The 14,713-nt window shown below is 37.8% G+C and overlaps 1 protein-coding gene and 1 long non-coding RNA gene across 2 annotated transcripts; one reads left to right on the top strand and one right to left on the bottom strand.

Annotated features, from left to right (window-relative positions):
- Positions 1-6,250: 6,250 nt before the first annotated feature.
- On the top strand, positions 6,251-9,219 carry LOC107760956 (uncharacterized). Its single transcript, XR_001642497.2, has 2 exons — positions 6,251-6,610; positions 8,702-9,219. It is a non-coding gene; the product is annotated as an uncharacterized LOC107760956 (long non-coding RNA).
- A 264-nt stretch (positions 9,220-9,483) lies between these two features.
- Positions 9,484-14,213, bottom strand: LOC107760955 (protein trichome birefringence-like 26). The gene is made up of 3 exons (XM_075255583.1): positions 13,803-14,213; positions 12,440-12,717; positions 9,484-10,622 (listed from the first exon to the last, which is right to left on the bottom strand). The coding sequence occupies exons 1-3, from the start codon at positions 14,014-14,016 to the stop codon at positions 9,846-9,848; spliced, it is 1,269 nt and encodes a 422-aa protein (XP_075111684.1). The 5' UTR covers positions 14,017-14,213; the 3' UTR covers positions 9,484-9,845.
- Positions 14,214-14,713: the final 500 nt, after the last annotated feature.

Genomic DNA, 14,713 nt, shown 5'->3' with positions numbered 1-14,713 from the left:
GTGTGGTAATATCAAGGAACTAAACTAAAGTTGTAGGTCAAAGGAATCCCTTAAACAATGGTTCGTGGTTAAAGAAATGGCTCGGGTGGCACCCCGCGCGTTCGGAAGGTTTAAGTTAATTTACACATGTGGATAAGACCAAGAGTGTCTAATATGCTAAGAATAATGTGTTGTGAGGTATTATAATATCACACTGGTCACATGTTAAGTTTTGGAATCAAGCAAGTTGCGAAATAAAGGTCGGCAAAAGTTATCGTAAATTTCTCTAATAAATTTTCTAAACTTTGGGTCAAATGTATCAGATCATTTCTCCCAATATATAAAGCGTTATGAGACCCACAACCTAACTAATAGAAGGTCTACGAGTCTAGTTCGCAACCAAAAAACCTCACATCAATCTGACATCGGAGTAAAAAGTTATGACTATTTTATCGCGAACTGTCCAGGCTAAAACCGGTCGCGAACCGGGTCGGGTCAAACAAGTAGTATAAGTCGGCAAATTCGACTTTTCAGACCTAAAAACATTTCATTTTCGTCCTAAAACAGTAATAAATCTGAATAGAAGGTTCCATGGTGCTCTTGAGTGATTAAGGTGCGTTTTTAATGATTTCTACAGTTAAATTTGCCCCCGTGCCTAGAAACGCAATCTCTACGCTTTGCAATCGTTTCCCCCTTCTATTAGTTGTGTTTGGAGCTATTCTTGGAAGATAGGAATTTGTTGTTCTTGCTGGTTCTTCAGGCTTTATACTTAGTTTTCCAAGGTAATCATCTTGGGACACTTTATGATCGTTTTTACAAAGTTCTACGGACGTTTCATCAAGTTAGGGTTATATGGCAAATCTGCCGATTTAAACTCAATTATGAACTATTTATATGTGCGTATAAGCTGCATATATATAGTGTTTGCAAAGCTTAGGATCTAAGGAACAAACATTTGTAAAGGAACTACAGGCATTCATACGTTCGTTGGAAAGGTATGTTAAGGCTAAGCTCCGTCCTTTCTTTTAGCACGAATTCTGGGATATTCCTAAGACGTCAAATGTGATATTTTACTATTCTATTGCTAGAAAGACCTTCTGTGAAAGGCATTGGGATTGTAGCTGAAGTATTTTCATGATGCTATTAGGTTGATATTCCACTCATTCGGTTAAATAGGGAATTCGACATCTATATATGTCATTTTGTCGGCTTTCTTTACTATATGTCTATATATATAAATTCTTATTCATCTTTGGGTTGTGTGACAAAAAAAAATAAAGGCATTTAGTATTTGCGATCAGTCGTTTTTCCTTGTTAAAGTGTATTTTGAAATCTCTAAAGTGACACGTCGATTTTCAAAAATCTCAAATATAATTTTTATGTTTAAACTACTAAAACGCTTGATTTTTGAAATACTTCCTTTCACTAAATATCAAGAAATCAGGTATAAGGACTAAGTAAAGCACCTTAAGCTTTTTATGAACATCTTCAGAGTTAAGTTATCTTTCTAAAAGTCGAGTTAAGTTTTCAAGCTTATTCAAAAGAGAAGAAAACATATGAGGTTCCACGAGACAATTGTATGCGATACGAAGGTGATTATGAGATCATGAGGATAAGAGTACCTATGAGCCAAGATTGGCTAAGTTCTTGTTATGGCCTATTATGTGCATTCAAAGTTCATATCATACATGGTATATTATGCATTGACTTCGAGCTATAATCGGAGGTAAGGGGCCTATTTGCCCGAAAAACTATATATATTGTACAGATGGCCACAGGTTGGCAATATGATACCGGTTAGCTACCGGAAGAGACCGCCATTTCTAGCATTTGGTTGGGTATGTCATGCATTTGCATCAATATATATGTATTCACGACATACGATTACACGAGCATACCATGCATATTTGATTACTATGAAGTCGGATGTCAGCCATGAAGGCTATCAAAGTTTCAGTGTCAGGTGGTATCTCCATTACTTTTTTTTTCATCAGCTATGTATGATTCTACTGTCTGCCTTACATACCAGTACATTTTTATTCATACTGATGTCCCGTTTCCTGGGGACACTGCATTTTTGTTTCGTGCGTGCAGGTCAAGGTAGGGACTCTGATCGACCCTCCGCTAGGATTTCGGGATTCAGCTGTGAGTTGGTAAGCTCCACCTCTTCCTAGAGCTTTCATAGAATGGTTACTTTTGTTATACAGTTTGGGTATAGTCAAGGCCTTGTCTCGACAGTGCTTATGACACTCTTAGAGGCTATTGTGGACACAATATTCTGAGTTTCTTTTCGTAGCTTTCAGTTTCCAACCCATAGGCTTGGCATGTATATATATGTGTGTAGGCATGTATGTCTCCAATCGCGGCCTCGTCGGCCAGCTAGTACTTTATTATTTTGGCTCGTCTACCTTTGTTTATATGGCTTATTGTTTTTCAGGTCATGACCTTAATGGTCTAGGCTTAGTATTTCAGATGTTGTGCTGCCCGATCTGTTGGGCCCCCAGTTTAGTTAGCTAGTATGTTTAGTGGTTAACTCGATCGAATACAGTATCGAGTGCCAGTCGTGCCTCCCCTAGTTTGGGGCGTGACAAACTTGGTATCAGAGCAGATCGTATCCTAGGGAGTCCACAAGTCGTGTCTAGTAGAGTCTTTCTTATGGGTGTGTTGTGCACCACACTTATAATCAGGAGGCTATGAGGCATTTAGGAAAAGAAATCGTGCTATAGAGCGAAGTTATAAGAACATATGAAATCTAAATCGTGCTTTGTGTTTCTTATCTAACAGGCTACCTACGCTCAGGAGATGGCACATCGAGAGATAGGTATGGATCCGGGGGAAGGTACCAGTCATTCCCCACCAGGTCAGAGGGATAGATTTTCCTTAGATGCACGCAGTGAGTCTCCAGTACCCCTAGTTTCAGCTTCCCCAACACGTGTTGGAGCCCCGGGAGATGAAGTACCCTCCAGCCTCACTGTTACGAGGGTGAATGCGAGATTTGCAAATGATTTGAGGTATTAGATGGGTTGTGTTGCATGATCTTATGAAGGATTTAGCTGAATCTTACCATGTCATTATGACAGTACTAGAGTATGGGCATCGCGAGTTATTGAGTGTTTTGATCTATGGCTCTGAGCCAAGTGGGAGAGTCCGCTATTGATCAGTTGATTGCACGGTTATGTGTTGTATTGGTTTCAGTTTGAGGTACACTGGTGAATCGTTGTGACTTACAAGGGTTGAGATCGAGGATGACTCGAGTAAAGGAAAATTTTTGAATAAGGGTTGTGTTATTCTTTATGGGTGTATGACAATCACGGAATGACTTGAGTTGCTATTGGTGAAAAATGTAATGTGCATGGAGCATGAATTTATTTGGTTGCATTAAGGTGGGGTTGCTTCCTAGGGTATTGGAGTGCTAATAGAGCACATATCGTTTGGATCATTTGATCAGTCTAATTGAGATTTGAGTAGAGTGGATGATTCCCGAGAATGGTTCTAATGGATTCAAGATTTATATGTAACAATTGGGGATCTTTAGAATATGTATTTGGTTAGAAACTGAGGTTTACATTGGAGGGTGTCAAGACTTGTGGCATTTTTATATCTGCATGGATTCTACATATCAGTATCATGAAGGTGAAGGTCATTGCTTTAGGTTCGCAGAAAGTCTTTTCAGGGTAAGTATTTTGAATATGGTATTTTGGGGATATTTACGAGAGTATTCAATGGCTTATGAGCCTTAGGGCGGTGTGGTTTTAGGCTTGAGTTTCGTGTGGTGAGTCTAGGTTGAGGATTGTGGTATCATGGCGAGGAGAAGTATCAATTTGAAGGTAATTCAAAAGGAACTTGGATAAATAGAACAATTTGGTATTAGGGAAGATCGGTATGGTAAGGGATATGATTGGTTCTTTGGGTGCTTATGAGGTAATGAGTTCCTACAAGTGTTTTGTGGCAAGACTCTTAGGTTTTTGGTGAGCTGCGCAACTTGGTTGAGTTAGAAGGACTCAGTCCTAACAGTCTGGCTTTGTGCAAATGGGATTCGCAGAATTCTTGATGATGTCTACCGCGGTTCGAGATGTATATTTCCTAGTGGTGTGAGGAGCATGTGAGGTGTAGTAATTTTCACCTATATGGGATCAAATGGAATGGTCTTGGCTAGTTGTGTGCCTAGTTGCTTGTGGCTCGGAGTGGATTATGAAGTTCTCACATTTAACATAGGATGGCATAGTATGTGCGGTATGTTCTATAGGATTGAGATTTGCATGTGTCACGGTTCAGTTCTGAAAGGAAGGTCATAATTTCTTATGCAGCATGGATAGTTTAAATGACTAGGTAAATGATATTACTAATTAGTATGGTGGGATGAGAGTATACATTCAGAAAGGGGCGACGCGTTTGAGTTATGGATACTTCATTGGTATTGCGGCACTCTCTTGTTTGATCGATTGCTGGAGTTCAAATTTTGTCTTGTGGCACAGAAGAATTTTAAAAGTATTCCTCGTGGGATGACCGTGTAACTGGCGAAGTGTGAACATTCAGGCAGTGAAGTCGAGATCAAAAATGGTGATTCGTGTGTTCTATGGATTTGGAGACTGAGATTTCTTGTGAGTAGATTGTTTTGTGGTTGTGAACTGTAAAAATGTAGCCAAGGTTGGCTAGAGGTTAGTATGTGTTGTGATTCAGTCATTGTGAACTTTCGGAGTGTTAATTATCTATTGTGGGTGACAAAAGTTGATTTGGATTCATTAGTAGGCCAATATGGATGCGTGTTCTGCACCGTGTAGGATTTGTTGACTTCGAACAACTATTGTTGAGGAAGGTGTCATTCGGTTGTTGATAAGCTTATTCGTGTGCCGAGATTTGTTGTGAGTTACTCTTGTAAGCTATGCGGGATTGTGATTCGTTGATTTTATGCACAAAGCATATGGTTCTATTTGGGCTTTATAGCGGAATTTGAGTGAGACGGGTATTTGGCTGTTGCATGATTGACTGTGCATTGGATATGTCCTTTTGGGCTGGTATGGCATTGCGTCATTTGCTTCTCCGTGGTTATGGTGATTCACTTTTGGTACTAGACATCAAATTGCGAGTGGTTGTTGATTTTGAGCATGGTGACTTGAGGTGTTTCATGTGGGCGGGTGTTTGGATAAGGTCGCGCATTGAAGCGAAGTTATATGGAAGTATGATCCTTCGGGTTAGATTCGTGTATTTTGGTTCTACGATATGTGATAAGTTCTTAACATCGTGTTGTGGTGGTACCGGTGAGCTTGCGATACAGCTCTCTCATTTGAGTTAGTTTTCATGATTTGAGTACAATTGGATTGTTGCTTACTGGTGTACGGATTGCACGGGTTATGGCTTTAGATGGTGTTGATGTGTCATGTCATTAAAGTAGTTGGGTTGGATGAGATGAGTCATTGGACCTAGGATGAATACTATCGGATTCGATTTCAACATGCTGGAAGGATAATATCGAGATTCAGACAGTCCTTGATAGATGCTCATGACTAGTGACACTCCGATGTCGAGCTTTCTTTCCGCACTATTGTTTTGATTTAAACACTTTATGAAGGTTTATTGTTAAATAGCTTTGAATTTTATCTTAAGAATGAAAATATTGATTGCTTTTTTGGTAATGTGTTGGCTTGCCTAGTACCACGTTAGGCTTCACTATGACCGGGTTGGTTTTGGATCGTGACACTGCATGGACTAGTTTCTTCTTTATGATCACTGCATAACCTCTTGATCAACCAGATGAGCCTTAAGGGTTTCTCTTGGCCCTAACTTGTAATTGGTATTTCCATGGGAAAATTATGCGATACAACAAACATTTATACTCTATTTATCATTCATAGCTATACTTTCAACAAATTTATCATTCATAGCTATATTTGAATTTTATAACAAATCTATAAAACACGAGAAAAATTATTTTGAATTGAAACAAGAGAGGAACAAACTTTTGTAGCTCATTTGGTTAGCGGGCGCGCTTAGTTAGTGGAGGCCTTGACTTCGACTTTCAACAAGAGCATTATATTTTTCTATATTTTTGTATTTCGCCTTACTTGCATTCGAACAAATAAAGTCGATATATCCTTTGTATACACCTATGTATACAGTCGACACAAGTTGTATCCTTACTATACATCCTTATATTTTTCCTTGGTTACAGTTAACACATGTCATATTCATTGGGCAAATGAATACAATTGCACGAACGAATACAAAACGATTGTATTCGTTGCGCGTGTGAATACAAGTGATACAAACTAGTAATAATTGAACAGTAGCTACAAATAGTAATTAGGTAAACTATAGTTATTAGGCTCTAAAATATAGTGCTTTATGAAAAATTTTCTTCCAAATTCCTTAGCAAATGCATGCACTGGGCCTGGCCTGCTTTTGCTGGATCAAAGTATTGGGCCTGGCAAGTCCAGCAACATCCCGTAGTTCTTAAAATGCTCTCTTCTCGATTACGATTTTCGAGACAGACATTCGGAGCGACGAAGAAAAGGAAAAAGCAGAAGAATCGAAGATGATTTACAGAAAATGGAGTTTGTTAACTGGGCCGCCTGCTATGCTGGGCGCTATCGTCGGTACAATCGTCGTTGCCAATCTTCTCTTCGTCCAAAATGTATGCCCTTTTTTCTCCTTTCCTTCTCAATTTATTTTTTTTTGAAGCAAATTATTTACCATTATAGGAATTAAATGGACCGAATAGAGCAGAATAGTTATATAGGATGCCTAGTTGATGTATAGTTTGAATGATGCATTGTTTCTTTCCCCATCATATGGAAGTGTTTCACTTGATTCAATAATCTGATTTGACTCCTATTTTGGAGATTGATTACGATTTTCCCAGTTGCGTAAGTGCAAAATATTGATTGATTTTCAGTTATTTTAATTTTATTCTATTCTGCTATAAGCCTATAATTGAGAAAGATTTGGGGGGGGGGGGGGGGAATAGAGAGGTAATATGAACTGATCAAATGGATTATAGGGTCTGCCTCAATCTAAGATGATGGCAATTTGATTTTTCTCTGGACAGTGTAAAGGTGGAAGGTGCAAAGAAAGTTCATGGGGCTTGAACTGAAAAGCGAGACGTAAAGTGAAGTGCAAATTTAGTACTTTGACAATCAAATATCAATTCAATTAACTAATTTCAAAATTCAATTTAGAATAATGGTGATATATATCCAACTTCTCAAAGTGGAAATTCAAAGAATTGACCGTTTCTCAGTGGAATCACTTTGTCCGCCGTTCTTCGAAGGGCACATTTATGTGAAGAGCATGGTTTTGTCTATGAAACTGTGACCCTTTGATTTGCATCATTTCGTCTCATGGCTTTTAATAACTGCTCTGGAAAAAAGGAAAACGAGCTCACTTAGTAAAGAAGTTAGGTTGTTATTTCTGAAGTAACGTTAGTTTTCTTACTTACAATTTGACCCCTCTGCCAAGTTAAGTACATGATTTCAGCAGTTCATACTTCTCTCGCATGTTGAGTCCCTATATATAGCTCTACTGTTCTCCATGCTGAGTGTGTTTATCCTTCTTCATTTCAGTTTCACTTCTCCTTTCTCTTTCGTTTCCTTGTTGTGATCGCTATAGTTTACACCACTCTTTCTTCATGTTGGCCTCCTTTTCTTGCTCTCTTTGCTTTACATTCTTTCATTTGTTTCTGAAAGCTCTGAGTCGACTTGAGTTTGTAAACTTGCTGCCAACTTTTGAGCTTCATTTTTCTTTTTAGCTTATGAACTAGATATCTTCACAATCTGGCTCCTAGTCTTAAAGAGCCAGACCTGCCATAGAATAGAAAAATATAAAATTAACTCTTGGGCAGGGCTTTGTTATCATGTCTCTCCTTTTTCATGAAATATTGCTGCTTCTCCATTCTCATGGAATTTATTTGTCTTGAATCTGCTGGAAGTCCAATGAAGGTGAAGATTTTTTTCTTTCTCCGGGTGGGTGGTGGTGGTGGTGGTGGTGGGGGGGATGGGGTTACGGCTCTTTTAAGCTATAAGGAGGCATATGTGTGTGGGCACACGCGCGTGCATGCTATGTATGTATATACAGACACATTATCTTATATTGCTGACCAAGTCCCACTCATCTTTTTTTAGCCCATTGGGGGGGGGGTGGTAAGGCTTCTTAAGCTAGAAGGAGGTATGTATGTGTGCGCGCACGCACTATATATGTATATGTACACACATATTATCTAGTACTGGAACAAAATGAACCTGAATAGATCGTAAGATTTATGTAACCTACCTTGCCCCCAGGAGTTTGGTACAGCGTTAAGAACACAACACACGATGTGTAGGTTAAGTGCACGGCATGGCGCGAACCCTGTCACAGACGAACGACTCGTATTTAAGTGGAGAAGGGTAGTGGGGCGAGCACATTATCTATCGATTTTCGAACCGTGCGTCACTAATCTACAGGGATTTCTCGGTTATCAAATAAATAAATAAAAAGCTTTTTAACCAACCTCAACTAATCTGAATTGAAGTATAGTAGATTGATTGATATATATGTTTATTTATATACATGTCTACAGTGCTTTCTTTTGCTTCAACTATTTTTTTATTGGGTGCTGATAAGTTTTCGAGAGCAACTATGCATATCTGATGGTTGGCTTGCTGCATACCTATGTCTTAAAGGTAGTTTAGTTATTTTGATATCCTTCTCTCTATCTGCTATATCTTATTCAAAATTTAACTTGCAGGACCCATTCCTTGAGCCAAATCCAAAGAAGCAAGAAAAAGCAGCTTCAACCAAGTAGAGTGATCTGTGTCATATTTGTTGGTTTGAGGTTTCCTCTTGTTGGATTCATCATCTGTAACTTGCATAAGTTTCTGCTCAGTCATAACATTTCAGTCCAATAAAACAAAAACTGCTAGCAAAAGTGAAGTTCTGCATTTGATGTTTTGCTCGCTTTTGGTGTACTCGTTTAAGTTTATCAATGCCCCAAACAAAAAGTTGGCGCTACTTCACCAGTATTTTGATGCATTATTCAGGTTATGGATAGAATATGAGAAGGTCTACATATATGCCCAGATAAAATTAGGATGTGATTGAACATTTTCTCTGTTTTTATGATGCTTTCAGGTCAGGGATCTGAAAGAACCTAGAATATGGCCAGATAAAGTTGATATTGTTCAAGTTTCATAATCGGTATTTAACTTTCAATAGAAACTTTACAAGAACTATAGAAGAACGAAGTGGATATCTGTTGCAGTCCAAAATTAGGCATCTCTGTTTTTTTCTTCCTTTTTTTTTTTGGTTTAACCATCTAGTGTTCGGAACCCTGATCCGAATGATCTAGATTCGCGCCATAGAAAGCCCACTATGTGGGGGATTTAGCGTATCCTATCAAAGAGGACCCCATTCTCAGGGCTCGAATTCCAGAGTTATGTTTTAAGTGTGGAAATGCCTTTATACTGTCAACGAGGGTAGAGATCTGAGTGAGGGAAGCTAACTGCTAAGGCGATGAATAGTTGCAGCAAGTGCGTAAAGACATCGTTGCTGGTATTCTGGTCTTCTGAAAATTGAGTTTTTAACATACGAACAGGCCAAAATGTTTGAAAATTGATAAATGATGGCCTGTATGTTATCAAAAACGCAGAAATAACAGGGAATCTCGTACTTTACAATTTATTTCAATGAATCTCAAAGAGAAGGGGGATATTATACATGACGAAATGGAATATCGTGCCAGACTCTGATTTATGTGCAGCAATGTGGCCGTCAATATTTGCCTGCAGCAAAAATGATTAAACGCAATCTCAGATTCTTTTTCCTGTGCTTGTAAAAATATTGCAGATGAAAACAGTTCTCTGAGGAAAGAAAAGAATGATGCAATTCCCATTTCAACTGCTGACCAAAATTTCCATCATTAAATCATTCCAAGAATCTATTGGACCAGGCAAGCACCAATGTAGACAATCATTTTGAATTTTTGAGTGTCTACTGTCTCCTGCAAATGGCTGGAATTGCCTGTAGACTCCTGGGTGACCGTCTGGCCGAAGCAACGAAAGGAAAGTGGTGTCAAACAACCTTATTCTCAACCCAACTTCAGAACCTATTCTCAAAGCTCTCTCAAATTCTTCCAACTCAATTTTACGCATTACCTCATCGATGTCTCTAATGTCAATCTCGCCTTCTTTGAAAGGATCTGTTCTATTACAATAACCTCCGGTGTTCCATTCACCGTTCTCAAAGTGATCCGGTGTTGCGGTTCTAAAGAAAGTATACGCCTTGTGCTTCGATCTTGTGATGTATTTCAGAGTCGAATTCAGTGCTTTGCGATATGCATACTCGAATCCAACTTCTGTTATGTTCTTACCAGGACAGTTGTGGCAGCCAACAATCTTGTTGTTCTCGTAGTAAATTGCAGATTTCAGGTACCATTTCCCTCCAGCAATAACTACATAATCGAAATTGTCAAATTGTCGAGTCCAAACATCATCGAGTTTGTCAAGGTGAAGCTGGGCTGTATCGGTTGAAACTCCATTGTTATCTTCGAAAATACTGGCTTTTACAAGAAAAGGTGACCAAACTACTGAAAGAGTTAAGTCATGAATGGGAAAATACCATCTTCTGCTTTTGTATTGCTTGTCATGGTAGACCTCATCACCTTGTTCCTCCTGCACGAAATGTAAACATGAATCCAGATACTGAATTCTTTGACGTACTAGACGACCCAATATAACATAACTAGAACTTGACGCATTCCAGCTAGTAATGAATATGCCAGAACGATAGGCAAGCAAACAATAAATGTAGTGAAGAGCCACTTCCAAAAATACTCAACAGTGCTTCTGTGAGTAACAGAGTCGCAAAAATACTCATTTTCAAAAAGATGCAGAATTAGCACTACCCAAAATACTCAATTTTCTTGGTTGAGAGGAGCCTTGGAGCAATGGTAAAGTTGTCTCCATGTGACCTTTAAGTCACGGGTTCGAGACGTGGAAGCAGCCACTAATGCATGCATTAGGGTATGTTGTTTACATCACATGGAGTGCAGCCTTCCCCGGACCCTGCATGAACGCGAGATGCCTTGTGCACCGGGCTGCCCTTTCTTACTCATTTTTCCTAGTCAAAGGACATCATCACCCCACAAGTGATGGAACATGAAAATTAGAGCTGTACTAGAATGGTTGGAGTAGTTTGGCATGACAATAAGTTTGAACTGATTATACAACTTGAAATGAAATGTTTCAACTGGAAAAACTTTACCAGCTGTATTCAGTGACAATATTGGTGTAGCTGAGAGTGACATTACTTTTTAAAGCAGTGAGAGCCAATATGAGAAGGTAAGCCATCTCCAAAGCAAGGCCCAATATTATGAGCTGAGAGATACAACACCAGCTTATAAAACAAGACTGTCCAACAAATTTTATCGAATAAACCTAACAATGAGAAACAACTTTTATTGAGATCTATATTGACCATATAAGAGCAATTTTTGATGTTAATAAGTAGTTGAAAGAAAACATCTAAGTCATGATGAGTTTCACCAGCAAGCAAGTTTTGGACTTGACCATCATTGAAGAATGACATTTTTTTCGTCCATTTGTCGGGCTAACTCCAATCAAAGCCATGTCTTATGCAGATCTAACCTTTAACTTAGTATAAACAGCAGAAGATGCCTTTTCACTGGAATCTTTCTTCATACAATAGTGAGCTTTTGAGCCTCTTGAGGGATTTGTTTGTCTCGAAGCAAATGAAAATGGTCGATTTGATGTTCTCTGAAGAAAGGAGCCAAAATAGCTGTTGATGCAGAATTAGCACTGCCCTACTTCTATCTCATATCTCACATTCTTTTCCTATACCGACGTTGTCAGTTAGTCACTAAAAGTCTAATTAGTACTATTTTCCTTCATTAAAGAGTTAGTTTTCCTTCTCACCTAGTTAGAGATCAGCCAAATGAGTTTTTTTGCATTGTTTATTTGAAATTTTGTTCATCTAGTCTGGTTTGCTTTTTTACATTTACTAGCGATGTTTTCGCTAGGTAAATTCTTTGCACTCTCATCAACTAGTGGAATTAATAGGTCAAGAACCTCTTTGCCCTCTGTTTTAGCTTTCCCTTACTGTCAAGCCCACAACCTTACAAACGCAATCTAGAACCCTGATAGCCAGTGGCGGATGGAGTTCATAAACTATGGGTTCATCTGAAACCAGTATTTTTGACACAAAGCTTGAATATATAGTAAAAATCCTCTAAAATTTTAACAAATACGTATTACGTTATGAATCCATAATTTTAAAAGCAAACTAGTTTAATGCTAAGAATCTTAAAGACTGAACCCATAAAGTTTAGATCTTATATCTGCCTCTGACTACAGCCTCACCCCAAACTAAGAATTAGCCTAAATAAACAAACAAATAACGCATAAGTAAATTTATAGCAGCTAATTCAAGTATTACTCTGATAATCTTGTCTGTTCAAGATTGAATGTACCTGAGAGAGAATGCAAAGCAATGACTGTACATGATTGCGCATAATTGAATCACCAACGAAGGCTAACGATTTGCCCCGCATCATATGAACGAACTTCTTGGGATTGAATTTAGGTATCTCACAATCTTTGGGTTTCCATCTCCTGTAAAGATAGCCAGTATCAGGCCTCCCATTTCTCATACAATTTTGGTGAGCTTCAATTGAATAACAAGTGTGATTAGTGTAAAATGGACCTGTTGGATCTTGAACCCAATCTCCTTTAAATAAATCGCATTTTCCTGCAAAAATGTGGACTATCATCAGGTCAATAACTCTTCGGAGCGTTAACTTGTAAAATATTGTAACAACCTGCTATAATTGATTGAATTACTAATTTTATACACTGTCTGTGAATATATCTTAAAACCCAAAATGAAAACGTAGTTTGTGAAGGATCCATAAATCCCATCAATAACAAACTCAAGCACCACTTAATCGTTCACCGAACTCACAATTCAATCTTGATTTTCATTCTAATCTTCCCTTCTTCATGTGTACCAAATGCTAAGTTTCACTATACTAGCATTCACATACTATGTCAGAAATGATAATCAAGTACTTATTCTCAAAATTGCAAGAACCAGAATCTGCTGGATCAAAAAATAAAGAAACTTAGTCGTAACCGTTGTTTATGGGAATATTTATACCAAACTGATGAATGTAAGAAATTTCGCCACATAGCTCCAAGGGGTGTCAGTTGACAACCCTTCGCCAAAATTTACGGTGTTCAGATAGGTAAAAATTATTGTTTTACGTTTATACATGTATTGAACCTCCTTGACTTATTCGCGTATTTATTTCTTTAAAATTTTGACTCCCCTTAATCAAAATCCTGGCTCCGCTATAGCTAGAAATGTGTCTTTCATGCATACGTTTACCACCTAACTGTGGTTAATAGATAATTATGCTCACTTTAATTTATAACTGTTGGGGTAAATTTTCTTGGGTAGATGTAAGCATTGAGTTCAAGCAAGTAATTTACTTTCACCCGACCAAGGGAGTGGCTAAAAATTAAATAAAAAAAGAGGAAATATTAACTGAAAAAGTTCAGTTGGTTATCCCAGTAATCCATCTTTTACTATAAATATTCCTTTTTTCCCTTTTCTTAAGGGCTTTTCTCACAAAACAGCAGATTTGATGAAAGACTTGTTCTTTCAACTCCAACAAACAGAAAATCAAGCACCAAGTTTCTCTAAAGAAATGAAATAAACCCACCCACGTCATTTTTGCAACAAATCCAAATATAAAGAAAAAATTAAGGAGAAAAATGAAGAAGGATATTTCAAGAATCAAAATTTTATAACAGTGGTAAGATTGAACTAACCATTTTGTGAAGTACTTCTGTCCATTGTAAGATCACTGGATGTCTTGTTGGAAACAAAAGCTGTATCAGAAACCTCAACAGTGGAAAATTGTACAAAGCTGGACAAGAATAAACGATAAGCAAAACCCATCAACAGAAAACAGACAGCAAACTTTATAAAAACCACAGAGAATTGCTTCTTGTAATTAACGTTGTTGCTAATCGCAGCCTTCATGATATTTTGGTCTCTCAAAAAGTGTCAATATGTTTTGAAAAAACAATAATATACTAATACTAAAATATTAATGAAGGAAGATGATGATGTTGTAATAATAATGGTATAAAGAAAAATGTGACAATTGAGTGTTTATCCCAATTCCCAACTAACTTTTAATAAGAAAGGAAAAAAAGTTGCTGAGAATGAAGCCAAGGTAATAACACGACAGAAGGAAGGGAAGGGTATAAAAGAATATTAATGTAGACTTCAGCTAAAAGCGACGTGGTGGACTAATGTGTATTCTCATGTTGCACCTCATCACCCCTTTGCACTAAATTGGAAAGCTGGGACCGCAGCGGAACTCAAACGTAAATAGCGTGAATGAGTCATAATTATTATACCAAATAATAAATAAGACAATAAAATAACAATAAAAGGAACATCATAATTTATGAGGTTCGGTCAATTTTGCCTACTTCCTCGGACACAACCAATATTTTATTCCACTCCAAAAATACAAATGAAATAATACTAAAGAGAGAAGATACAAATGCCTTAAGAAGATTAAAAGACAAATGAGAGGTGTGTTTAAATGCTAAACATTAGGCCTCCTTTTATAGGAAAAAATTCCCACCCACTTTTGTCCTCCTACCGATGTGGCACAATTTTTGGCACTCAACAAATCTCCACCTTGGCAAAATTTCACATCTTCAAT

The sequence above is a fragment of the Nicotiana tabacum genome, chromosome 1 (assembly GCF_000715075.1).
Source record: "Nicotiana tabacum cultivar K326 chromosome 1, ASM71507v2, whole genome shotgun sequence".
NCBI classification, from domain to species: domain Eukaryota; kingdom Viridiplantae; phylum Streptophyta; class Magnoliopsida; order Solanales; family Solanaceae; genus Nicotiana; species Nicotiana tabacum.
This window is presented reverse-complemented; position numbering and strand designations above follow the sequence as displayed.

Excerpts from the sequence above, each read along its gene's own strand:
- LOC107760955 (XM_075255583.1), bottom strand. The coding sequence starts at position 14,016 with ATGAAGGCTGCGATTAGCAACAACGTTAATTACAAGAAGCAATTCTCT. Across the intron at positions 12,718-13,802 it reads CAGAAGTACTTCACAAAATG|GAAAATGCGATTTATTTAAA; the intron begins GTTAGTTCAATC and ends ACATTTTTGCAG. Across the intron at positions 10,623-12,439 it reads TGCTTTGCATTCTCTCTCAG|GAGGAACAAGGTGATGAGGT; the intron begins GTACATTCAATC and ends CATTTCGTGCAG.